Source organism: Hyla sarda, chromosome 1 (genome assembly GCF_029499605.1).
Source record: "Hyla sarda isolate aHylSar1 chromosome 1, aHylSar1.hap1, whole genome shotgun sequence".
Taxonomy (NCBI): domain Eukaryota; kingdom Metazoa; phylum Chordata; class Amphibia; order Anura; family Hylidae; genus Hyla; species Hyla sarda.
Genome location: NC_079189.1, coordinates 320,531,495 through 320,559,307, shown reverse-complemented (window position 1 = coordinate 320,559,307; position 27,813 = coordinate 320,531,495). Strand labels below are relative to the sequence as shown.

The following is a 27,813-nucleotide window of genomic DNA, read 5'->3' as shown; positions in this document are numbered from 1 at the left end:
TGTAAATAATAAATATAATCATCCTGGAACACCGGCAAAGTAATGAAAGAACATCAATTATTATATACATGTAACATTACAAAAGAGTTCCGCTTGGGGGCAAGGAGAGCACGGCAACAGGAAAAATATCTAATGGTTATACATATAAGAAAAATAGCGTACTGGATCCAGAGTAGATGGTAAAAGGAAATGCAGTATATGTACTATAAGACATGGAAGGGAGTTCATACTTACAGATTGCTGCGGAGGTGTGAATATAAAGAGGTATACGGCTTCCTGCCGGGAGAAAGGTATAAAGAGCACAGTCTATGGCTGCTGGTGGGTGACTTGATGACTAGCGTGGTTCCGTCTTAAACAGGATCCCGGACGGAAGTGCGGGAGTCCCACTTCCGGTATGCCGCGGCATTCGGCAGGGGACATTCTAAATAATATAAGAGTAAACAGAGTAAGATAGAAGATAAGAATGTAAGAGGAGCAAGTAGAAGAAAGAGTAGTAGAAAAGTAGAAAGATAAAGATGTTTGAGAAATTAGGGGAACAGGATGTAAGACGATACCTGTGTCGGGAATGAGGTGTGGAACGCAATATGCATTTCAGCTGGTAAAAGGCTGTATGTGACAGGAAGTGATGATCTGATGAGGGTCTGAATGGAGGTGTGGAGCGCATAGTGTGTTCCACTGTATATAAATGATGTAGGGAAAGGTCCGCAAGGGCATTTGATCAAATACACCACATAGGAAGAGTTTCACGTGTGATATCCTTTAATGGGACATGGTTTACCCGTCAGGGGGTGATCTACTTTATCACCTTTGGTGATGCTGTTGCATTGAATCCAGTGAAGACAAGGGTAAGTACCATTTTTAGGAGAACTGAAGGTGGATTGTCTTTGTTGAGAACTACTGCCAACATCTGCCCGAACGAGCTGATCACGAATGTTAGTGGGTCGTTTAAAACAGGGCATGAATGGTTGTTGAAATTCGGGTACATTTGGATGTGCTGAGTTTAGTAATGACCAATGTTTACGTATAATGCTGTATATACTGTATGCAAACGGGTGATATGTATGTACGAATGGAGTTTTTATTTTTAGGTATTCGGGGTTGTAAACATTTTTTCAAAACCTGTTCTGGGAAACCTCTGTGAGCAAACTTATTTTTCATTTCATTTAGATTTATTTGTCTTGTTTTATCATCCGTTACAATCCGTCTGACTCGTTCAAATTGGGATATGGGCAGGGAGGGAGAGAGTAGATTTGGGGTGGCAGCTTGAGAAATGTAATAAATGGTTCCGGTCCTTGGGTTTATTGTAAAGATCTGTGCTCAATCTGCCTTCGCTATCCACCTGTACTAAAGGAAACTGATGGATTGTGTGCTGTGGTGAATTGTAAATTGGTGGAGTTCGGGCCGAAATTTATCTACTTTATCCTGATTACCTTCATACCCCTTTCTTTATATCTGTTATACTTCAGGATCTTTTTTCATACACTTTTGCGTCCCAGGACCATCATTTATATACAGTGGAATGCACTATGCGCTCCACACCTCCATTCAGACCCTTATCAGATCATCACTTCCTGTCAAATACAGCCTTTTAACAGCTGGAACGCATATTGCGTTCCACACCTCATTCCCGACACAGGTATCGTCTTACATCCTGTTCCCCTAATCTCTCACACTTCTTTATCTTTATACTTTTCTACTATTTTCTCTTCTACTTGCCCCTCTTACATTCTTATCTTCTATCTTACTCTGTTTACTCTTATACTATTTAGAATGTCCCCTGCCGAATGCAGCGGCATACCGGAAGTGGGACTCTCGCACTTCCGTCCGGGATCCTGTTTAAGACGGAACCACGCTAGTCATCCAGTCACCCACCAGCAGCCATAGACTGCGCTCTTTATACCTTTCTCCCGGCAGGAAGCCGTATACCTCTTTATATTCACACCTCCGCAGCAATCTGTAAGTATGAACTCCCTTCCATGTCTTATAGTACATATACTGCATTTCCTTTTACCATCTACTCTGGATCCAGTACGCTATTTTTCTTATATGTATAACCATTAGATATTTTTCCTGTTGCCGTGCTCTCCTTGCCCCCAAGCGGAACTCTTTTGTAATGTTACATGTATATAATAATTGATGTTCTCTCATTACTTTTCCGGTGTTCCAGGATGATTATATTTATTATTTACATGTACAAAGTTATACCACACACTAATCTCATGACCTGAAAGTAATCCTTCTCTAAGCATGATCTATTTATTTCCCTGGTAACCCTGGCTTATGATGTTATCCACATGACATATATATTTTTTTGATATATATTCTCCTATCACTATTATGTTTTATTTGTTAGTATCCATTGTTAATTAGGATTGAAAAATCCATTATTTGATAACTGTGTCTGGATTTACATTGTCTATCTAAAATCAAATTAGACCAAAAGGGGACTAAAGAGGCCAAGAAACACAACTAATTACCTAACCCCAAGGCCGTAGCCTGGGGTGCAATACACCTCTAAATAGTACCCCCTAAAACATAACTTTTATTGTATATCCAATTAAAATAAAATAATATAATATAAACCCAGTGAGATAAATGTTAAAAATGGGATGTCAGGTAGGTTAGTGTCAGCACACAAGCACTAACCTACCTGACATCCCATTTTTAACATTTATCTCACTGGGTTTATATTATATTATTTTATTTTAATTGGATATACAATAAAAGTTATGTTTTAGGGGGTACTATTTAGAGGTGTATTGCACCCCAGGCTACGGCCTTGGGGTTAGGTAATTAGTTACATTGTCTATCTTATATTATTTTGTCATATTCATTATTTTCCTGTATATATTAATTTTAGAAACTCTGAGGAAGGTCCAGGGATTGGACCGAAACATCAGATTCTAAAGATTGCAAAATAAAATTCAAGTTATACTTAATTGTATTGGTGTCCCGAGTTTTTCTACCTTGTATATCTATATATATATATATATATATAAAACTCAATGGCCCTGATTTACTAATGTCCAACCGACTTTTTTTCTCGGTTTATGTGCCTAAATTTTTTTTGCACCATCCGTGCGACTAATTCTGCGTCCAAATTTTACACCGCACAACCTACACTTTTGAAAACACCCGGAGTGTTTTTTTATTACAAGAAAATGGGCGTGGTTAACAAAAAATGGGCGTGTTCCCGACAAAAAGCAGAAATTACTCGGAGTACTTCCAAAATCACTCCTGAAAAAGTGTGAGTTTGGTTCACAGAATAACCGACAACCAAGAGGATGTGTAAAAACTACCAAAAGCCAGTGATTTTGGCAAAGGCACAGCTTAACATGGTGGGGAGTGCTTAAACTATTTTCTTTTTTCTTTTTTTCATCATTTTACAGTTCTACACAAGGAGTTTTAGAATATGCAATGCATTTTAAACTTTAAAATATGCCTATAATTGTGTGTATATATATATATATATATATATATATATATATATATTTTTTTTTATATATGTATGTATATATATATATATATATATATATATATAAAAAGCAAAATCATCGGTAGTAGCAGTATCTTGTAATACCTTTTTTATTGGACTAACAAGATTATGTAGAGACAAGCTTTCGGGATTCCTCCCTTTATCAAGTCATAAGCAATTCTGAGCTCACAAGGAGAAAACACACGTTCTATCTCACAAAATATGCAGGGGGTTAAAACAACATATGTGGAGAATGGACATTAAGTTGGGCCATAAATTGTATAGCTATAGGAAGATAGATACAGATAAAGATGAGGGGGGGGGGGGGGCTGGAGAGCAGAGGTGAGAACACGCTGGACAGAGGAGAAAGGACAATTATACTACAGGACCATAGACTGAAGATAAGACTTAGACAGGGGAGGGGGAGCAGGGGTGTAATGGTGTTAGAGCAGGGAGAGGGAAGACAGTTTAGCAAAGGTTATAGGAAATTTTGATAATGGGATAAGAAGCTTAAATCCACATTAAGTCCTCTGTTCTTGGAGTCATAAAAAACTATCATTTTGGCTTCAAATGTCTTTCTTTCCTGGGTGTTCTTGAAGTTTCCTTTCAGGATCTTGATTTTGAGGTCCTGTAGGGAGTGACCTGTTTGGGTGGAATGGTGTCCAACTGGGGTGCAATAGTCCTTTTCTCTATGGTTGTTGATGGACGATCTGTGGAGGTTCATCCTTTTATTGAGTGTCTGACTGGTCTCACCAATGTAACATCCCAGGTCACACTTGGTGCATTGTATCATGTAGACTACATTCTCTATGGTGCAGGAGTATTGTCCCTTGATGTTGTATGTCTTGTTGTTGTGGCAGGCCTCAGAATTTGTGCAGATGTGTTGACAGAGTTTACAGCGCGGTTTGGTGCATGGTTTGGTCCCATTGTCTGTATCTGATGTTTCTGTGGGTAGTTTCCTATTGACCAGCTTTTGTTTTAAGTTGGGTGGTTGTCTGAAGGCCAAGATGGGTGGTTCACCTCATCTTCTGCTAGTATTGGCTGCAGGTCCTTGATGATTTTGCGTATTTCCTCAAGGGTGGGATTGTATGTGGCTCCCAGTGGTATGCGGGATGAGGTTTGTTTCTCTCTGTATTGCAGCAGGTGTTCACGTGGTGTTTGAAGAGCAGAGTGGATTTTCTTATGGATGGTCCTTGGTTTGTAACATTTTTGTTTACATTTCTCAGCTAGCGTTTGTAGATGTGTGTCTCTGTCATCAGGGTTGGAGCAGATGCGGTGGTACCTTATGGCTTGGCTGTATATGATGCCTTTCTTGGTGTGGGACGGATGGGAACTTGAATTGTTTAGATAGCTGAATCGGTCTGTGGGTTTTCTGTATACAGATGTTTGTATTGTGTCCTTGTTTATAGTTACAGTGGTGTACAGAAAGTTTACACTTTCTGTATAGAAGTCCATTTTGAGTTTGATGGATGGATTAAATGTGTTGAAGGCATCATGAAATTGTTTGAGTTTATCCTCTCCTTCAGTCCAAACAATGAAAATATCATCAATGTATCTGTAGTATCTGTAAATTTGGGTATTCAGGAATCGCTCTTCAAGGTCAGCCATGAACAGATTGGCATATTGTGGTGCCATCCTGGTCCCCATAGCAGTTCCCATCATCTGTAGGTATATTTCACTGTTGAAGCCTAAGTAGTTGTGTGTGAGAATGAATTCTATTAGTTTGGTGATGATCTAAGGGCTGTATTTCTGGTTGTGGGTCTGGGAGGAGAGGAACAGTGAGCAGGCCTCAATTCCATCTCTGTGTGGGATGTTACTATACAGAGATTCTACATCCATTGTTACCAATATGGACTTGGCAGGCAAGTTCGTAATCTGACTCAGTTTGTTAAGAAAGTCAGGGGTGTCCTGTATGAAGCTGCTGGTGCGTGTAACAAAGGGTTTTAGTGTGTTTTCTACCAAACCAGATATCTGTTCAGTTAGTGTGTCCGTACCTGTTATTATTGGTCTGCCAGGGTTTCCAGATTTGTGGATTTTTGGGAGCATGTAGAATGTCTCTGTTTTGGGATCGGTGGGTATAAGTGTCTCTAATCCTATTTGTGAGTCCCGAAAGCTTGTCTCTACATAATCTTGTTAGTCCAATAAAAAAGGTATTACAAGATACTGCAACTACCGATGATTTTGCTTTTTGCATCACTGGACTAATACGGCTACTCCTAACTAATATATATATATATATATATATTATTATTATTATTATTTTTTTTTTTTTTGGGCGGAGGTCGTTTTTAAACTCCTATATTAGATGGTCTAAGTCCATTACATTTTTTTAGTTCTATTTTGCTGCTTAATTCCCATTAAATCATGTATTTTGCTTGTTTGGTTTGGCACATGTTATTGATGATGTGTATTCTATACCCATGTTTTTTGTTTTTTTTATTTTAACTCAGAGAATGTGCGACACATTTTCCCCCGTGACACAAAAAAAAAACATGCGACAGAAAATGAACCGACACGTGCGACACATTAGTAAATCAGCTCCCAGAAAAAGTGGAGTGAAATCTAAAACACTCCAGAAAGAACACTCAGATTTTAATAAATCAGGGCCAATGTGTGTGTGTATGTGTTTGTGTATGTATGTGTGTATGTTCCAGCATCACGTCCAAACGGCTAAAGATATTACCATGAAACTTGGTACACATGTTACTTAGATGTCAACAACAAACATAGGATAGGTAATTTAACCCTCAATCACCCCCATTTGCCAGGGTCAGGGTTTTTTGTTTAACCCCTTAAGGACCAGGCCCATTTTGGCCTTAAGGACCAGACCAATTTTATTTTTGCATTTTTGTTTTTTGCGTCACCAATTGTTCTTAGTAATTACATCACTTATTTTACCATAAAATGTACGGCGCAACAAAACAAATATTATTTATGTGGGAAAATTGAAAAGAAAGCATTTTAGCAAATTTTTGAAGGTTTTGTGTTCTCACTGTACACTTTCTGTTAAAAATGACATGTTTTCTTTATTCTGTGGGTCAATACGATTAAAATGATACCCATGTTATATGCTTTTCTTTAATTGTACTGCTTAAAAAAAATCTCAAACTATTTTAACAAAATTAGTATGTTTGAAATTGCCCTATTTTGACAACCTATAACTTTCTAATTTTTCCGTATATGGGGTGATATGAGGGCTCATTTTTTGCGCCATGATCTGTAAGTTTTATCAGTACCAATGTTTTATAAATTTTTTGGGGAATAGAATGTGACAAAAAAGCTGCAATTTTGGAATTTTTTTTATTTTTTTTTACGTTTATGCCGTTCACTGTATGGGATAATTAACAATATATTTTAATAGTTCAGACTTTTACACACGCGGCCATACCAAATATGTGTATTAATAATTTTTTTTACGCTTCTTTGGGGGTGAAATGGGAAAAACGGACGTTTTACTTTTTTATTGGGGAAGGGGATTTTAACATTTTTTATCCTTTATTATTTACACTTTATCCTTTTTTTTTACACTTTTTATGTCCCCATAGGGGACTATTCATAGCAAACAATTGATTGCTGATACTGTTCAGTGCTATGTATAGGACATAGCACTGATCAGTATTATCGGTGATCTTCTGCTCTGGTCTGCAGGCGATCCGATCATCCATTCTAAGTACCGCACTGCTGCAGATGCCATGATCTGTATTGATCACGGCATCTAAGGGGTTAATGGCGGACATCCACGCGATTGCCGATGTCCGCCATTACCGGCGGGTCCCTGGCTGCTGATATCAGCCGGGACCTGCCGCACATGACTCGAGCACCGCTCCGGTACCACATCACCATGACGTACTTTTACGTCCATTGTCGTTAAGGGGTTAAAGTCCCATAAAAGTCTATGGGAAATATGTTACTGCATAACTTCCAAACAGGTGGAGATATTTCGATAATACTTGGTCACATGTTACTTATATGTCCACTTAAAATAGGGGATAGTTAATTTAACCCTTAACTACCCCCATTTGTGAGGGTCATGGTTTTTGTTTAAAGTCCCATGTAAATCAATAGGAAATTGTTACACACTGCGCTCCGGCCACAAGCACCTGCCGTGAGCGCAGTGTTGCGGGATGCGCCCGCATGCGAATCCTGGCCCGTCTCTTACCTCGCTCTGCTCCTTCTGTCTCTCAGCTCCGGCGCGTGCGTCGCTGTCCCTTAGGGCGCGTGCGTGCCGGAGCTCTGAAATTTAACCCCTTAAGGACCGAGCCCTTTTTCACCTTAAGGACCGGAGCGTTTTTTGCAATTCTGACCACTGTCACTTTAAACATTAATAACTCTGGAATGCTTTTAGTTATCATTCTGATTCCGAGATTGTTTTTTCGTGACATATTCTACTTTAACTTAGTAGTAAAATTTTATGGTAACTTGCATCCTTTCTTGGTGAAAAATCACCAAATTTGATGAAAAAAATTAAAATTTTGCATTTTTCTAACTTTGAAGCTCTCTGCTTGTAAGGAAAATGGATATTCAAAATATATTTTTTTTGGGTTCACATATACAATATGTCTACTTTATGTCTGCATCATAAAATTTATGAGTTTTTACTTTTGGAAGACACCAGAGGGCTTCAAAGTTCAGCAGCAATTTTGACATTTTTCACAAAATTTTCAAACTCGCTATTTTTCATGGACCAGTTCACGTTTGAAGTGGATTTGAAGGGCCTTCATATTAGAAATGCCCCATAAAAGACCCCATTATAAAAACTACACCCCCCAAAGTATTCAAAATGACATTCAATAAGTGTATTAACCCTTTAGGTGTTTCACAGGAATAGCAGCAAAGTGAAGGAGAAAATTCAAAATCTTCATTTTTTACACTCGCATTTTCTTGTAGACCCAATTTTTGAATTTTTGAAAGGGGTAAAAAGGAGAAAATTTTTACTTGTATTTGAAACCCAATTTCTCTCGAGTAAGCACATACCTCATATGTCTATGTTAATTGTTCAGCGGGCGCAGTAGAGGGCTCAGAAGGGAAGGAGCGTCAAATGGTTTTTGGGGGGCATGTCACCTTTAGGAAGCCCCTATGGTGCCAGAACAGCAAAAAAACACACATGGCATACCATTTTGGAAACTAGACTCCTCAGGGAACGTAACAAGGGGTAAAGTGAACCTTAATACCCCACAGGTGTTTCACGACTTTAGCATATGTAAAAAAAATTATATATTTTTTACCTAAAATGCTTGGTTTCCCAAAAATTTTACATTTTTAAAAAGTGTAATAGCAGAAAATACCCCCCAAAATTTGAAACCCAATTTCTCCCGATTCAGAAAACACCCCATATGGGGGTGAAAATTGCTCTGCTGGCGCACTACAGGTCTCAGAAGAGCAGGAGTCACATTTGGCTTTTTGAAGCAAATTTTGCTCTGGGGGCATGTCGCATTTAGGAAGCCCCTATGGTGCCAGAACAGCAAAAAAAACACATGGCATACCATTTTGGAAACTAGACCCCTCGGGGAACGTAACAAGGGGTAATGTGAACCTTAATACCCTACAGGTGTTTCTCGACTTTTGCATATGTGAACATTTTTTATTTTTTTTTTACCTAAAATGCTTGGTTTCCCAAAATTTTTACATTTTTAAAAAGGGTAATAGCAGAAAACACCCCCCAAAATTTGAAGCACAATTTCTCCCGATTCAGAAAACACCCCATATGGGGGTGAAAAGTGCTCTGCTGGCGCACTACAGGTCTCAGAAGAGAAGGAGTCACATTTGGCTTTTTGAAAGCAAATTTTGCTCTGGGGGCATGCCGCATTTAGGAAGCCCCTATGGTGCCAGAACAGCAAAAAAAAACACATGGCATACCATTTTGGAAACTAGACCCCTCGGGGAACGTAACAAGGGGTAATGTGAACCTTAATACCCTACAGGTGTTTCACGACTTTTGCATATGTGAACATTTTTTATTTTTTTTTACCTAAAATGCTTGGTTTCCCAAAATTTTTACATTTTTAAAAAGGGTAATAGCAGAAAACACCCCCCAAAATTTGAAGCCCAATTTCTCCCGATTCAGAAAACACCCCATATGGGGGTGAAAAGTGCTCTTCTGGCGCACTACAGGTCTCAGAAGAGAAGGAGTCACGTTTGGCTTTTTGAAAGCAAATTTTGCTCTGGGGGCATGCCGCATTTAGGAAGCCCCTATGGTGCCAGGACAGCAAAAAAAAAAAACACATGGCATACCATTTTGGAAACTAGACCCCTCGGGGAACGTAACAAGGGGTTAAGTGAACCTTTATACCCCACAGGTGTTTTATGACTTTTGTATACGTAAAAAAAAAAAATTTTTTTTTACCTAAAATGCTTGTTTTCCCAAAAATTTTACATTTTTAAAAAGGGTAATAGCAAAAAATACCCCAGAAAATTTGAAGCCCAATTTCTCCCGAGTACGGCGATACCCCATATGTGGCCCTAAACTGTTGCCTGGAAATACGACAGGGCTCCAAAGTGAGAGTGCCATGCGCATTTGAGGCCTAAATTAGGGATTGCATAGGGGTGGACATAGGGGTATTCTACGCCAGTGATTCCCAAACAGGGGGCCTCCAGCTGTTGTAAAACTCCCAGCATGCCTGGACAGTCAGTGGCTATCTGGCAATACTGGGAGTAGTTGTTTTGCAACAGCTGGAGGCTCCGTTCTGGAAACAGTGGCGTACCAGACGTTTTTCATTTTTATTGGGGAGGGGAGGGGGGCTGTGTAGGGGTATGTGTATATGTAGTGTTTTTTACTTTTTATTTTATTGTGTGGTAGTGTAGTGTAGTGTTTTTAGGGTACAGTCGCATGGGCGGGGGGTTCACAGTAGTTTCTCGCTGGCAGTTTGAGCTGCGGCAGAAAATTTAACGCAGCTCAAACTTGCAGCCGGATACTTACTGTAATCCTCCGCCCATGTGAGTGTACCCTGTACGTTCACATTGGAGGGGGGAACATCCAGCTGTTGCAAAACTACAACTCCCAGCATGGACGGTCTATCAGTGCATGCTGGGAGTTGTAGTTTTGCAACCGCTGGATGCTCCGTTTTGGAAACAGTGATGTACCAGACGTTTTTCATTTTTATTGGGGAGGGGAGGGGGGCTGTGTAGGGGTATGTGTATATGTAGTGTTTTTTACTTTTTATTTTCTTGTGTGTTAGTGTAGTGTAGTGTTTTTAGGGTACAGTCGCATGGGCGGGGGGTTCACAGTAGTTTCTCGCTGGCAGTTTGAGCTGCGACAGAAAATTTGCCGCAGCTCAAACTTGCAGCCGGATACTTACTGTAATCCTCCGCCCATGTGAGTGTACCCTGTACATTCACATTGGGGGGGGGGAAACATACAGCTGTTGCAAAACTACAACTCCCAGCATGTACGGTCTATCAGTGCATGCTGGGAGTTGTAGTTTTGCAACAGCTGGAGACACACAGGTTGTGAAACACCGAGTTTGGTAACAAACTCAGTGTTTTGCAACCAGTGTGCCTTCAGCTGTTGCAAAAGCTACAACCCCCAGCATGTACAGACAGCGGAAGGGCATGCTGGGTCTTGTAGTTATGCAACAGCCGGAGGCATACTACATTGGCTGGGGATGCTGGGGATTGTAGTTATGCAACAGCTGGAGACACACTGGTTTACTACTTAACTCAGTGTGCCTTCAGCTGTTGCAAAACTACAACTCTCAGCAGTCACCGACAGCCAACGGGCATGCTGGGAGTTGTAGTTATGCAACCACCAGATGCACCACTACAACTCCCAGCATGCACTTTAGCTGATTGTGCAAGCTGGGAGTTGTAGTTACACAACAGCTGAAGGTACACTTTTACATAGAAAGAATGTGCCTTCAGCTGTTGCAAAACTATAAGTCCCAGCATGCCCATAAGGGCATGCTGGGAGTTGTGGTGGTCTGCCTCCTGCTGTTGCATAACTACAGCTCCCAGCATGCCCTTGTTGCATGCTGGGAGCTGTTGCTAAGCAACAGCAGGAGGCTGTCACTCACCTCCAACGATCCAGCAGCACAGGTCAGTCCCTCGTCGTCGCCGCCGCTGCTCCTGGGGCCCCGATCCCAACAGGGACGCCGGGGATCGGGGTCCCCAGCACCGGGGGTCATCTTCCCGCACCCGCTCACGTCCTCCGGAAGAGGGGCGGAGCGGGTTGCGGGAGTGACACCCGCAGCAGGCGCCCTGATTGGTCGGCCGGTAATCCGGCCGACGAATCAGGGCGATCGTGAGGTGGCACCAGTGCCACCTCACCCCTGCTGCCTCTGGCTGTCAGAGACGGCCCCGATCAGCCAGTAATTCCGGGTCATCGGGTCACTGGAGACCCGAATGACCCGGAATCTGCCGCAGATCGCTGGACTGAATTGTCCAGCGATCTGCGGCAATCGCCGACATGGGGGGACATAATGACCCCCCTGGGCGATATGCCGGGATGCCTGCTGAACGATTTCAGCAGGCATCGGGCACCGGCTCCCCTCCGGCTAGCGGTGGGGGCCGGAAATGCTCAGGGCGTATCCATACGCCCTCGGTCCTTAAGGACTTGGAAACGGGGGCGTATGGATACGCCCTATGTCCTTAAGGGGTTAAATGGCCAGTATGCCCATAATTTCTAAATACACCTGACACCACATTATAAGTTGTTTGCACCTCCCACACTTCCCTGCCAGATCTTGAGTGCCTATTGCCTGCGAGAAAGCATTCCTATTGCCTGTTTTGCCATACCCGTGTATCCAGACCTTCCTGCTACATTTTTTGACTACGAACCTTTGCCGCCTGCCTTGACCTTCTGCTACGTTGACTATGCTACTGCTTCTTCCTTCGGTACCTCGCCTTGCCCAGTAACCTGTGTGGTCGAGCCGTGTCGGGGGTAGTGACCTGGGTGTCTCCTGCCGCAGCAATTTAGGGGGAGTGGCTCCCTATGTAGCCATGCATCCCCTACCCTTTTTCACAGGAGGTGGTTTTGGGTTGTTAGTGGATCCAGCATGTTACCCAGCCTGAGGTGAGTGAATGTTTAGGGTCCCATCCGATATGAGGCCACCTCCGCGTGGTGGATGGGGGGCATGTTTTGATCAAAAAGTGCGCTAAGAGCCTCCATTTTGTTGACCAAGTGTGCTGCTGCCATTTTTCTTTTTTTACATAGGTATCATCTGCCACTGTCCCGCCTCTTAGAACCACTGTACACCTCTACGGTCAATGGAGAAAGACTGGACTGTACCGTGCTATATTGCACAGAACACCTGTCGATGCAGATCGGGTTCCTGCATACGGAGAATTTGTCCTTCTACGTACTCCCACACTGTACTTATCCACTTTTGCTTGGCCTACCTTGGTTACATCTTTATGTCCCACAGATGGATTGGAAAACAGGAGAAGTTCTTCGCTGGGGTCCGTACTGCAACAACCACTATATTCATATACGTGTGATTAAGTTGAAATCATCGTCTAGTCCTCTGTCCGGTTTACCTTCGTTCCTCCAGGACTTTGCTGATGTCTTCAGTGAAAAGCAAGCTGAAGTTTTGCCTCCACATAGTCCATACGATTGTCCCCTTGGTTTACTGCCTGGTACCACACCTCCCAGGGGCCGAATCTACCCCTTGTCTGTTCCTGAAACCCAGGCCATGTAAACCTACATCCAGGAGAACCTTCAGAAGGGATTTATCAGGAAATCCTCTTCTCCTGCCAGAGCCGGGTTCTTCTTCGTCGAAAAAAAAGATGGAATGTTGCGTCCTTGCATCGCTTACCGAGGACTAAATAAAATTACAGTAAAAAAACGTTATCCCCTTACTTTAATCTCGGAGTTGTTTGTTCGTCTTCGAGGTGCCAGGATTTTCTCCAAACTGGATCTTTGTGGTGCCTATAACTTGATTCGTATAAGAGAAGGGGACAAGTGGAAGACTGCGTTTAATACTCGAGATGGACATTTTGAGTACCTTGTAATGCCATTTGGTCTATGTAATGCTCCAGCAGTCTTCCAGGAGTTTGTCAAAGACATTTTTCGGGACCTTCTCTACTCCTGTGTCGTTGTCTATTTGGATGACAGTCTCATCTATTCGCCCAATATCCACACTCATCGTCTCCATCTCCGTCAAGTTTTACAGCGTCTCCGAGACAACCAACTCTATGCAAAACTTGAAAAGTTTACCTTTGAAAAAACTAGTCTTCCGTTTTTGGGGTATATTGTTACCAGTCAAGGACTACAAATTTATCCTAACAAATTATCCTCTGTACTGGAGTGGCCTCAACCTTCTGGTCTGAGGGCGATTCAGTGTTTCCTTAGCTTTGCCAATTATTATCGGCAGTTTATTCCTTACTATTCCACCTTGGTTGCCCCCATCGTATCTCTTACCAAAAAGACTGCCAATCCGAAAGTCTGGACTCCAGAGGCCGAAGAAGCGTTCAAACACTTGAAGTCTGCCTTTGCTTCTGCTCCAGTGTTTTCAAGACCTGATCCAGACAAGCCAATAACTTTAGAGGTGGATGTATCTTCAGTTGGTGCAGGAGCAGTCTTGACACAAAGATCTCACAAGGGAAGGTCTGTGACTTGTGGATTTTTCTCTAAGACATTCTCTCCAGTAGAGAGAAATTATACAATAGGAGATCATGAGCTCCTGGCTATTAAGTTGGCCTTGGAAGAATGGCGACATCTATTAGAGGGCTCAGTGCATCCAATAACCATCTATACGGATCACAAGAACTTGCTCTATCTTCAGTCAGCCCATCGTCTCAACCCTCGACAGGCTCACTGGTCCCTGTTCTCCAGGTTTAACTTTTTTATCCATTTCCGTCCTGCAGAGAAGAATTTTCGTGCTGACGCTTTATCTAGATATTCTGAGGTACAAGACCTGGAATCACATCTTCAGCATATTGTTCCTCCTGATCGTCTTATTTCCGCTGCACCAGCAAGTCTTCAGCATCTGCCTCCCTGGGAAGACTTTCGTATCTCCTCGTCTGAGATTCTGAATCTTGACATGGGGTTATTCCTCTCTGTTGACTGGTGATGCCGGTATCCTTAAATCCTTGCAATTAATTTATTTCCCGACAGTATTGGTGGCCCAGTCTGAAATGGGATGTCATTGACTTTGTTCCTTCCTGCTCAGTCTGTGCCCGGGACAAAACACCATGTGTTAAGTCTGCCGGTCTTCTACATCTTTTGCGTGTCCCTGACCTGCCCTGGACTAACATTGCAATGGACTTCATTACTGACCTTCCTTCGTCTACCGGCAATACGGTCATCTGGGTTGTTGTGGATCGATTTTCTAAAATGGCTCATTTCTTGCCCTTGCCTGGTTTACCATCTGCACCTCAACTAGCTAAACTGTTCCTTTCCCATATCTTCTGTCTCCATGGATTACCGACACATATTGTCTCTGACCGAGGAGTCCAGTTCGTCTCCAAATTCTGGAGGGCACTCTGCTCATATCTTCAAGTTAAGTTGGATTTCTCCTCGGCCTATCATCCCCAATCTAATGGTCAAGTTGAGAGGGTGAACCAGATCTTGGGAGATTACCGTCGCCACTTTGTTTCTGCCCGCCAAGACGACTGGGCTGAACTACTACCCTGGGCTGAGTTTACTTACAACCATAGGGATACCAAATCCACAGGAACTTCACCCTTCTTTGTGGTCTATGGACTTCATCCTCGTCCACCTTTGCCCTTGTCTTCTCCCTCCGGTGTCCCTATGGCAGATGAACTAGTAGGGAACTTCGCCTCCATCTGGAAGAAGACTCGTCTCTCCCTTCTTCGTGCCATAACCCGTATGAAATTTCAAGCAGACAAGAAAAGGCGCCCTCCTCCTGAATACTCACCCGGGGACAAGGTGTGGTTGTCATCTAAATATATCCGCTTCAGAGTACCCTGTTACAAACTGGGCCCACGCTATTTGGGTCCTTTCAAGGTCAAGAAACGTCTAAATCCAGTGGCTTATTCTCTTCATTTTCCTTCCTCCCTTCGGATCCCAAATTCTCTTCACGTCTCCCTCTTGAAACCCGCCATCCATAACCGCTGCTCTAAAAAGGACATTCTTCCTACTCCCGTCTCGGGTACCTCTGATGTATATTCTGCCAAGGAAATTCTGGACTCCAAACTAATCAGAGGAAAACATTTCTTTCTTGTAGATTGGGAGGGATTCGGACCAGAGGAGAGATCTTGGGAACCACAGGATATCATCCTACATCAGGATCTTCTCAAAAGATTCTTGAGCTGTAAAAGGAGGGGGAGACCAAAGGGGGGGGTACTGTTACACACTGCACTCCAGCCGCAAGCACCGGCCATGAGCGCAGTGTCCCTGTGTCCCCAACTGCCGGCGGGGCCGGGATTCGCATCGCGGGACGCGCCCGCATGTGAATCCAGGCCGTCTCCTACCTCGCTCCACTCCTCCTGTCTTTCTGCTCCGGCCTGCGCGTTGCCGACCCTTAGGGCTCGCGCGTGCCGGAGCTCTGAAATTTAAAGGGCCAGTATGCCCATAATTAGTGAATACACCTGACACCACATGATAAGTTGTTTGCACCACCCACACTTCCCTGCTGGATCATCAGTGCCTATTGCCTGCGAGAAAGCGTTCCTATTGCCTGTTTTGCCATACCCGTGTATCCAGACCTTCCTGCTACGTTTTTTGACTATGGATCTTTGCCGCCTGCCTTGACCTTCTGCTACTTTGACTATGCTACTGCTTCTTCCTTCGGTACCTTGTCTTGCCCAGTAACCTGTGTGGTCGAGCCGTGTGGGGGTAGCGACCTGGGTGTCACCTGCCGCAGCAAGCCCATCCTACCTTGCGGAAGGCTCTGGTGAAGACCAGCGGCACCTTAGACTCCGCTCCCCGATATGATCCAAGTCATCAGCCACAAGGTAGAGGATCCAGCTCCATTACAGAAATGTATGTTCCCACATAACTTCCGTACAGCTGGAGATATTTCCATAATACCTGGTACACATATTACTTATATGTCAAATAAAAAGTTAAGATAGTTAAATTAACCCTTACCTACACCCTTATAAAAGATGGGTTTTTGTTTCAAGTCCCATGCAAATATATGGGACTTCCAGTACCTTACTCCACAAGCTCCACTCTGCATCTCCTGGTGAATGTTCAATCCGGCTTGCAAGCCACACCCCATCTCACAAAGACACGCCCACATTTTAAGCCCCACACTTTTTATTATCTACCCATTTTGTGCATCGGTCTGGCTTGCAAATCACGCCCTGTCCCACAAAGCCACGACCCCTTCTATTTTCAGCTTACAATATCTTCATCACAAATCAGTCCCACCTGAGGACTGGGTATGAGGATGGGACATAAGGTCGGGATATGAGGACGGGATATAAGGACAGGATATGAGGACGGGATGTGAGGACGGAATGTGAGGATGGGATATGAGGTCGGGATATGAGATCGAGATAGGAGGACGCAAAATGAGGTCAAGATAGAAGGTCAGGATACGAGGATGGGATATGAGGTTGAGATATGAGGACGGGATAGGAGGTTGGGATAGGAGGTTGAGATATAAGGTCTGGATATGAGGACGGGATATGAGGTCGGGATATGAGAACGAGATATGAGGACGGGTTACGAGGTCAGGATATGAGGTCGAGATATGATGACAGGATATCAGGACGGGATATGAGGTTGAGATATGAGGACGTGATATGGGGTTGGGATATGATAACAATATATGAGGACGGGATATGAAGTCAAAAGCTTCCTCCTTTGTTGATTTTCCCCCCCAAAAAGTATTAGGAAGGAAAAACCGGGCAATGCCGGGTGCTCAGCTATATATATATATATATATATATATATATATATATATATATATATATATATATATAGAGAGAGAGGGGGAGAGGGAGAGAGAGAGAGAGAGAGAGAGAGATAGATATCTCCCAATAAAGCTGTATTAAAGCATAATATACAGGGTGGGCCATTTATATGGATACACATTAATAAAATGGGAATGGTTGGTGATATTAACTTCCTGTTTGTGGCACATTAGTATATGTGAGGGGGGGAAACTTTTCAAGATGGGTGGTGACCATGGCGGCCATTTTGAATTTGGCCATTTTGAATCCAACTTTTGTTTTTTCAATAGGAAGAGGGTCATGTGACACATCAAAGTTATTGGGAATTTCACAAGAAAAACAATCATGTGCTTGGTTTTAACGTAACTTTATTCTTTCATGAGTTATTTACAAGTTTCTGACCACCTATAAAATGTGTTCAATGTGCTGCCCATTGTGTTGGATTGTCAATGCAACCCTCTTCTCCAACTCTTCACACACTTATAGCAACACCGCAGGAGAAATGCTAGAACAGGCCAGTATCTGTAGTTTCAGGTGCTGCACATCTCGCATCTTCACAGCATAGACAATTGTCTTCAGATAACCCCAAAGATAAAAGTCTAAGGGGGTCAGATCAGGAGACCTTGGGGGCCATTCGACTTGCCCACGATGACCAATCCACTTTCCAGGAAACTGTTCATCTAGGAATGCTCGGACCTGACACCTCACAAGATGGTGCACCACCACATTATGGGTGTCAGGTCCGAGCATTCCTAGATGAACAGTTTCCTGGAAAGTGGATTGGTCGTCATGGGCCAGTCGAATGGCCCCCCAAGGTCTCCCGATCTGACCCCTTAGACTTTTATCTTTGGGGTCATCTGAAGGCAATTGTCTATGCTGTGAAGATACGAGATGTGCAGCACCTGAAACTATGGATACTGGAAGCCTGTGCTAGCATTTCTCCTGCGGTGTTGCTATCGGTGTGTGAAGAGTGGGAGAAGAGGGTTGCATTGACAATCCAACACAATGGGCAGCACATTGAACACATTTTATAAGTGGTCAGAAACTTGTAAATAACTCATGAAAGAATAATGTTACGTTAAAACCAAGCACATCATTGTTTTTCTTGTGAAATCCCCATTAAACTTTGATGTGTCACATGACCCTCTTCCTATTGAAAAACTAAAGTTGGATTCAAAACGGCCGACTTCAAAATGGCCGCCATGGTCACCGCCCATCCTGAAAAGTTTCCCCCTCACATATACTAATGTGCCACAAACAGGAAGTTAATATCACCAACCATTCCCATTTTAAGGTGTATCCATATAAATGGCCCACCCTGTATATATAGGCTGTATATATACATTACATATACACATATATATTTGAACAAGAATACCCATACACAAACATATGTATTTTTTTCATTGTGCGTATTAGATATCTTTTATATGTATATACATATAATAATATTTTTATATATTATATATAATCAGTGTTTCCCAACCAGGGTGCCTCCAGCTGTTGCAAAACTAAAACTCTCAGCATACCTAGGTAACCAGAGGCTGTCCGGGCATGCTGGGAGTTGTAGTTTTGCAACATCTGGAGGGCCACAGCTTAGAAACCACTTTGCAATGGTCTACAAACTATGCCCCTGTAGATGTTGCACAACTACAACTCCCAGCATGCCAAGACAGCCCATGCATGTTTGGAGTTGTAGCTCTGCAGCATGCCTGTACAATGCGGACATGCTGGGAGTTGTAGCATTGCAGCATCTGGAGGGCAAAGGATTGGTGACCACTACACAGTGGTCTCAAAACCATGCACTTCCATCTGTTGCATATATAAAACTCTTAGCATACACTTCAGCTGTCAGTGCATGCTGGGAGTTTTAGTTTTGTAACATCTGGAGGGCAACAGTTTGGAGACCAGTGTGCAGTGGTATACAAAATGTACTCCTCCAGATGTTGCAAAACTACACACAGACACAGACACAGACAAAAACACACACACACAGACACACACAGAGACAGAGGCACACACAAACACTCACTCACATCACTGAGGGCCAGACCCGGTGAGCGGCTCGGCGCAGCAGGGGACCGGGAGCTGTAGCAGGGGACCCTGAACTGTAGCGCGGGAGCTGTAGCAGGGGACCGGGAGCTGTAGCAGGGGACCCTGAACTGTAACAGGGGAGCAGGAGCTGTAGCACGGGAGCGGGAGCTGTAACAGGGGAGCGGGAGCTGCAAAGAAAAAAGAAAATAACAAAACAGAAATTCATACTCACCACCACTATTTCTGCTCCCGTCAGTGTGACTGCCGCGGGTCACCCGAGTTTCTGCGGCTGCTCATCTCCCTCTTCTGCGCTCCAGGGCAGTCATCAGTGCCAGGAGCGTATGGGACCAGACGCGCTACCTCATGGGTGTTGCTAGGCAGAAGAAGTCTCCCACTCTCTCTCGCAGATGGAGAGTCAGGGGAACGTCTCAGCAGTTGAGTCATGTGATCTCCGTCTCAGAAGGTGTAGGAGGAGGGACAGCCGCCGAGACAAAGATGCCAGAACAGGGAGGCAGAAAAGGGTTTTGATGACATTCCACCATAAGAATAGTGGTGGAAGGAGTGTACATTTTTAATGGATGTTTATTGCAAAAATAAAAAACTATGAAGGAGGAAACTAATAGATACAAATTATTAACTGAACTACCCCTTTAAGAATGTTAAATGAGTCAAATTGGTTTTACAGAAAATCATTACAAATCAAGTATGACATACATATATACATATAAAGAGTAATTGTATCATTATTATTATTATTATTGTTATTATTATTATTCTCACTAATACTATACTATTCATATTTTAAGGAAAACCATGGATTCCCAAGATTAAGCCGGTAAATCCTGTTTTAGAAAGTGTCACTCTTGAACCAGAACTGGAAGAAGCCTTGGCCAATGCCTCTGACGCTGAGCTGTGTGACATTGCAGGCAAGTATAAGCCTAATAAGTGAAGACATCAAACAGTATGAAAAAGGTTTAATCTAGTTTGAATATTTTAGTGGCTGTGTGTATAAAATAATAATAATCGTTTTCAAAGAAAGGAGCTGGAGAATAACTGACTGTAATAAAAATGACTGATCTTTTTTTTTTCTAAAGTATTGGTATCACGTTTGAGTCCCCTGCTTCCCTCCCTGATACATATGGATCAGGTCGGGTTTGTGTCTGGTAGGGAGGCAAGGGACAACACTCTAAGGACATGCTCACTCTTCGTCACCTTTAGATCAAATAATATTAAAGCATGTCTGCTTTCCATCGATGTTGAAAAAGCTTTTGACAGGGTGGGATGGGATTTTTTGCGACTAGTTTTGGGGGTGCTGGGTGCAGGGCCGACTTCTACGTTATAATTTTTTCTCTTTATATGGGTGGTACCACACAGATTAAGGCTAATGATATGTTTTCCTCCTGTTTTAATATTCATAATGGCACCAGACAGGGGTGTCCCCTGTCCCCTCTTTTGTATGTTATGACCATGGAGTATCTGGCGGTGGCATTCAGACAGAACATAGCTTTTCCGGGTGTCATAATATGAGATGATTCAAATAAATTATTTGTTTGCCGATGATTTGTTATTATAAGTCACCTCAATGCATATTTCTGTACCAGTGATTTTAGAAAAATCCTCTGAATTCAGAGCTATCTTTAATTTTAAGGTAAATACACATACAGTAAGTCAGAGCTCTTAAACATATCTATCCTTTTGAGATTTTTTTTTTTTGGTTTACCTCTCAATTTCCTTTCAAGACTCAATCCTATTCCTTACGCTATCTAGGGGTACACCTATTGGCTCATCTTAATGACCTATTTCAGGCAAATTTTCCGCCCCTTCTTTCTGCTATTGAAATAGATTTAAAACAATGGTATCTGCTTACTCTTTCTTGATTTGATAAAATGGCTGCACTAAAAATGGATGTCCTTCCTTAGGAGTCTTTATTTGTTACAAACGTTGTCTATTAGGCTGCTGAATTCATTCTTTAAGAGACTTTGGTTTCTTTGCTCACAATTTGTTTGGCATCCGGGAGGTCTGAGACTTCCTAATAATTTATTAATCTGGCGTAAGGAGGCATTGGCCTCCCTGATTTCCGCCTTTATAACTTGGCTACTGTCTATACCAGAACACTGGATCCCTGTCATTACTCTAATATAAAGTAGTGTATGATCCTTGAGTCTAGCCTTTCACCTGTGCACCCAGTGGCGTTACCATGGATTGCCCCTCCTAACTGTCCCCTTAGGTCATCTCTTCCATATATTTTAAGAACTACAGTACCCATCTGGGATTTGGTCATAAACAGGCGGGGTTTATCCTCATGGCCAGGACCTCTTACTCCCCTTTGTAGTAATCCACAATTCACTGAGGATACAGGACTTTGTTCTCTTTTGGGTTTTCCGGTAAACAATGCCTTTTTCAAGCTCTTTCTAATCATAATTTGACTCCTCTCTCAGATTTAAACCCCTTAGTTCCATGTAACTGGCTACTATATGGTAGACTCTGACACTTTTACCAATCTCTCAAACCTCAGTCACAAACACATAGACAGCTCACACCATTTGAGCAACTATGCTTGCTTCCTACCCCTCCACCACATATGGTTTCTCTGTTCTGTGGAGTGCTGCGACATGAGATAGAAGCTTCTTCAAAACCACTGTATATTACGGGATATGGGGTTTGGATATGACAATATGAGGACGGGATATGAAGTCAAAAGCTTCCTCCTTTATTGATTTTCCTCCCCAACAAGGATTAAGAAGGAAAAACCGGTCAACGCCTTGTACTCAGCTAGTTTGTTATAAAATTGAGAGTTTTTGGCTGGTAATCTTGCTTTTTAAAGACTTGCATAAACAGTTTATATACTTTTATATTGCTTTAAACCATGTATAGTCCGTGGTTTACATAGGTTTATAGATACCTACATCACTCCTAAATCATATGGAGGAATCCATGATTCGTATCATCTGTTGGTACTTAACGGCTACATGCCAATTAAAATGGCACCTTATATAAGAACAGATTTCCAGGACTATTCTCATTCTCATTTTTGCCATTGAAAAAGGGGGTTCTCCCCAAAACGCATCTGGCTACTATTGGCTACTATCCATTAAAATCCTTGAGAAGGACCTAACCTTCATTATCAAGGACTGGAGTCCCCTACCTAGCGGACCACCATCCACTGAGCAACTGCCACAGCACGAGGACGCGACTGCAGTGAGTGCTCTGCATATCCCCGCTCCCACGATCCCTATCCTCGCTGCCGGTAACTCACCTATCCAGGGCCGGATGCAGCTTCAAGCCATCTGTCTAACAGACCTACGTGCCAAGACATCTTCACCACAGACGGGACAAACTCTCAAAGAAGATTGCAGGTATTTTCCATCAGGCCAGGTGTGCTGTGAGCACCATCACCCGTGCCAACCTGCACACCGCTATTCTACTAATACAATAGACTATAACAGACTATAACTGTATCACCCACAAACTGTATATTTCCAGCGCTGCAACTATTTATACTTTTTATTTTATTTGATATTTTATTGCATATATTATCCTTGTCAAGACTGGTAACCACTATTTTAAAACTATTATTTATGCCATATTATGATACACTGCTTTTAACATAACATATATTATACCAACCACTGTCTCTGTAGCAAGGGCCCTGCTCAGAGACTTGATCCTATTTTAAACTACTTAAAGGGGTTATCCAGCATAAGGTGATTTTAGTACCTACCTGGGAGACAGTAATGGACATGCTTAGGAAGGATCTGCACTTGTCTTGGGCTAAATGGCTATGCTGTGAGATTACCATAACACTGTAGCTAGCTTTCGGTGAACTTGTATTTCCAGTTTTCAGTTTTCTTGTTTGACTACAAATCCTTTGATACCATTTTCCTCCTTCACACAAATCAGCTACCCCACCCATTGAAACATAAATGAGCTGCAGACCTGTGGTTTTCAATCAGGATGCCTCCAGCTGTTGCATTACTTTCAGATTGCTCTCTCCACCCATTGAAGCAGACAGGCTCCCTGTCATCAGCTGACTAGTTAGTCAGGTCTCGACCGCATTGCAAGCTGGGAGAAATCTGAGACAGCAGTCATTTTGTATGCTGTTAAAAATAAATATTGGGATGAAAATCACATAAGAATTGTGAGAAAACCGTCACACACAGGTAAAGACACTATATTATGAACTACACTAACTTTACAGCCCCTGTAGCATAGTCAAATAAAAAAAAAATCCTGGAATACCCCTTTAATAAAGTATAATATATTTTGATACCAGCCACATCTTTAATCATATTATTCCCCATTATACGCGCACAAAATACTAACTGTGCCTAGGTCTGTTTTTTCCAACTTTTTCACGTGAAAGAAAAACTACTTTAAAAAGTAAGCATGCTTTCAAACATAGAAGAGATAATAGTTTATTTTTGTCAATTAACAAAATGCAAATGAGCATAAGAGAAATCTAAATCAAATCAATGTTTGGTGTGACCACCCTTTGCCTTATAAACAGCATTCATTCTTCTAAATACTTGTGCACAGTTTTTGGAAGAACTCGGGTTTGTCCTGGGGCACAATAAAAACTTAGAGCAAATCAGATGCTTTTCTGACGGGAGACATCTTACTTTGCAGTTTTTTTTAACACCTATCTAAACCTTTTGCACAGAACTGTACAGCCCCCTAAAATAGTTTGGGGCTCCTCCAGATATGTAAAAAGGACATGAGCTTGGTGCTTAAAGTGTACCTGTAATTAGCAGAAAACTTTGGTTAATAGGTTTAAAAATGTGTATATTGCAGGGACAAGACAAAATACAGAAATAATGTGGGCGGACAAGCAGGGCTCTGTGCACTGAGGACAAGCAGGGCTCTGTTCACTGAGGACAAGCAGGGTTCTGTGCACTGAGGACAAGCAGGGCTCTGTACACTGAGGACAAGCAGTGCTCTGTGCACTGAGGACAGGCAGGGCTCTGTGCAGTGAGGACAAGCAGGGCTCTGTGCAGTGAGGACAAGCAGGGCTCTGTGCAGTGAGGATAAGCAGGGCTCTGTACACTGAGGACAAGCAGAGCTCTGTACACTGAGGACAAGCAGGGCGCTGTACACTGAGGACAAGCAGGGCTCTGTACTGAGGACAAGCAGGGCGCTGTGCACAGGGGACAAGCAGGGCTCTGCACTTAGGACAAGCAGGGCGCTTTGCACTGAGAACAAGCAGGGCTCTGTGCACTGAGGAAAAGCAGAGCTCTGTACACTGAGGACAAGCAGGGCTCTGTGCACTGAGGACAAGCAGGGCTCTGTGCACTGAGGACAAGCAGGGCTCTGTGCACTGAGGACAAGTAGGGCACTGTACACTGAGGACAAGCAGGGCTCTGTGCACTGAGGACAAGGAGGGCTCTGTGCACTGAGGCTCTGTGACATGCTCTTGGCTCACACAACAGACTGATTGACAAGCCAGGAGCCACACAGAGCCCCCGTAATCAGACATTTGTCCCCTATCTTGCGGATAGAGGATACGTTTGTTACCACTGGACATCTTCTTTAATGAGCTGGGAAAACCCCTTTTAAATTTCTGATATGTCATAGCGACATGTCAGAATTTTTGATCAGTGAAGGTCTGACTGCTAAGATCCCAACTTGTTCCTAGAATGAAAGGACAGAAGTGCTCAGCTTGTGAAAGCAAAGCAAGAAATATATGGATTCAATATAACTCTTTGTTCTAGCAATAATGGGAGGGGTACAATTTTGATTTTTGCTATGAGGCCCAGCTTTTCTACTTATGCCTCTGTCACCAGGGTTGAGATTCAGCCTGTTCGCTGCCCGGCCATGCCACGTGCCCAAGTGACAACGATGTTCTTCATTTCTGCACTGGCTGCAAGTGCTCCTCTGCTCTCCCTCCCACCAGATACCCCAGGACAAGAACTGCAGTATACCTACAGAAACACAGGCACAATCCTGAATCCAGATGTGGGGAAAGGAGTCTGGAGCACGACACAAAGACACAAAGGTGTCTGTAAAATGTAGACAGAAGGGTCTGGGGGAAGGACACGGGTCTATCAAGTGAAGACAGAGGCATCTGGAGGAGGACAGTGGGGTCTAGAGTAAGATAGAGGAGTCTGTGGGGGCAGAGGAAAATGGAGAGGTACAATACAGGGGTGGGATTCATACAAACTGAAATTAAAGTGGATTAAAGTATCGTATTCAAAGGGTACAGTTTGTGGCAGGGCTCTATACAGGGGGCACACTGTGTGGCAGGTTTATATTCAGAGGGTACAGTGTGTAGCAGGGTTATAGTCAGGGCGCAATGTATGTCAGGGTCTTATGCAGAGTGCACAGTGTGTGGCAAGGTTATATTCAGGAAGCACAATGCGTGACAGTGTTATGATCAGAGGGTACAGTGTGTGGCAGGGTCATATTTTGGGTGCACAGTGTGTAGTGGTATTCTATTCAGTGTGGCAGCGTGTGGCAGTACTATATTCAGAGGGTACAGTGTGTCTCGGGGTTATATTCGGCTGCACAGTGTGTGGCAATATTATATTCAGGGGTACAGTGTGTGGCAATATTATATTGAAAACAGTGTGCAGCAGTATTATATTCAGCGGTGCTGTGTGTGGCAGTATTATATTTAGGGGTACAGTGTGTAGCAGTACTGAACACTGTGTAGCAGTATTATATTCAGGGGTGCTGTGTGTGGCAGTATTACATTCGTGGTCTGATCCAAATCAAGAAGAAATGAAAGAATTACAGAGACAATGTCAGCAAACGTCACTGTCACTGTGTATTCTGTCTGTGTTTAATCAATGCTGTTGTCACTTGTAAGATCTTTAGCAATGATGGGTAAAAACAACAACTCTCAATAAATCCTTACCATTTCTCACGTATAGAATATGTAGTTTTACATGGTAAAAACCAGAGCATGCCCTTATCTGACTTTGAAGTTGACTTAGCGTTGGCCCTGTCAAGTAGTGAACCTATTTAAATATGAATCTTACCCCTTATTCCTACAAAATGCTTATAGGAAGATTGTATAATTGCTGATAACAAGGACACGGCTTCCTCAGACAGCTCCCTCCCTTACTTTGTGGGTTTTCTTATATGGGCAACAAAACCGTCAGCATGGTGTCTCGGTGATTAGCATTGTGTCCACTTGTGTTAGGACAGTGGCACAATTAATATGTGGGCACAGATTATGGGGATATTGTTACAGTTCATAAACGGAGCAATGGCACAGTATTTAGAGTCAGTGGCACAGTTTATATGAACAGTGTTATAGTTCATAAAAGGGGTAGTGGCACAGTTTAATGACACAGTTTAGTAGGTTGAAAGTGACTTGGTTAATTGTTTAAGGGGCCACAGTGGCTCTTATCAGAGTAGATGTCACTCGTAAGTTCCTTGATAAAACAGTTTATTATGGTTCTGACTGTGCCTGATAAGAGCGTCCTTGTAAAGTATTTAGAGTCAGTGGCACAGTTTATATGAACAGTGTTACAGTTCATAAAAGGGGTAGTGGCACAGTTTAATGACACAGTTTAGTAGGGTGAAAGTGACTTGGTTAATTGTTTAAGGGGCCACAGTGGCTCTTATCAGAGTAGATGTCACTCGTAAGTTCCTTGATAAAACAGTTTATTATGGTTCTGACTGTGCCTGATAAGAGCGTCCTTGTAAAGTAAAGATAAGTTGGGAAGAGGCAAACCCAAGCTGAATACTTGCATAAGGGCCCATGAGCCTTTAAAAAATCTATACTTACCTAGCCCTGGTTCCCTGAGTATTCAGAGCAGGACCTGTTAACTCAGCCAGTCAATGGCCGCAGCAGGGTCCCGTCTTGGCCAGCAATTGGCTGAGCTACCAGGCCATGCGCTTGACTCAGAAACAGGGTGAAGACAGAGGATAAGTGGACCAGACTAGCAGAATGGGAGCAAAGGAGGACCAGAGGGGATTGGGGGTAGGAAAGTATAGTTTTTTTTAGCCCCAGCGGAATATGAATCTTTGCAAAATGCTGAATAACTCCTTAAAACAAAAAAGCACTGTGCTTAGTATGTTTTATATTTCACTATAGACTTTCAGCTAACATCTAGTCACAATGCTTTTGGGCAAAAAACTGTGGCGCCAGTGGGATTAATATATGTCTAATCCCTGAGACGGTCTGAGGCAGTAGACGGACCTCGAGCAGCTGGAGCCAAGCAGATACTTCATCTTTATCCTCCCTACTTACCTGTCTCTATCTCTATATAACTCCCCCCCCCCCCTTCTACCTCTTACAAACCTTCTACCTCCTGCTTTTTATTTACATTAGTTTATATCTTCTTCATTGCATGTTATCTGGATTATTGACCATCAGCTGAGGTGTAATAGATCCGGATTGTGAGGAGGTCTAGAGATGTTACTATTACCCACTGATACCACTTCATAAAATCCTAGCTTCATTATTTATCAGGTAACGGCTTCTATCTATGCTCAATGTCCCTGACGTAGGGCCTTCCCTGGATACTCACAAAGCCGACCTGAGAACATCTGGACTT

The 27,813-nt window shown here is 42.9% G+C and overlaps 1 protein-coding gene across 8 annotated transcripts in view; it reads left to right on the top strand.

Moving 5' to 3' along the window:
- Positions 1 to 27,813, top strand: part of TMOD1 (tropomodulin 1) — a 151,782-nt gene that overhangs the window by 55,866 nt on the left and 68,103 nt on the right. For all 8 annotated transcript variants that reach the window (XM_056519026.1, XM_056518988.1, XM_056519044.1 and 5 more), the window contains one exon: positions 20,116 to 20,235. In XM_056519026.1, coding sequence (XP_056375001.1) covers positions 20,116 to 20,235 — 120 coding nt within the window. The remainder of the gene's footprint in view (positions 1 to 20,115; positions 20,236 to 27,813) is intronic.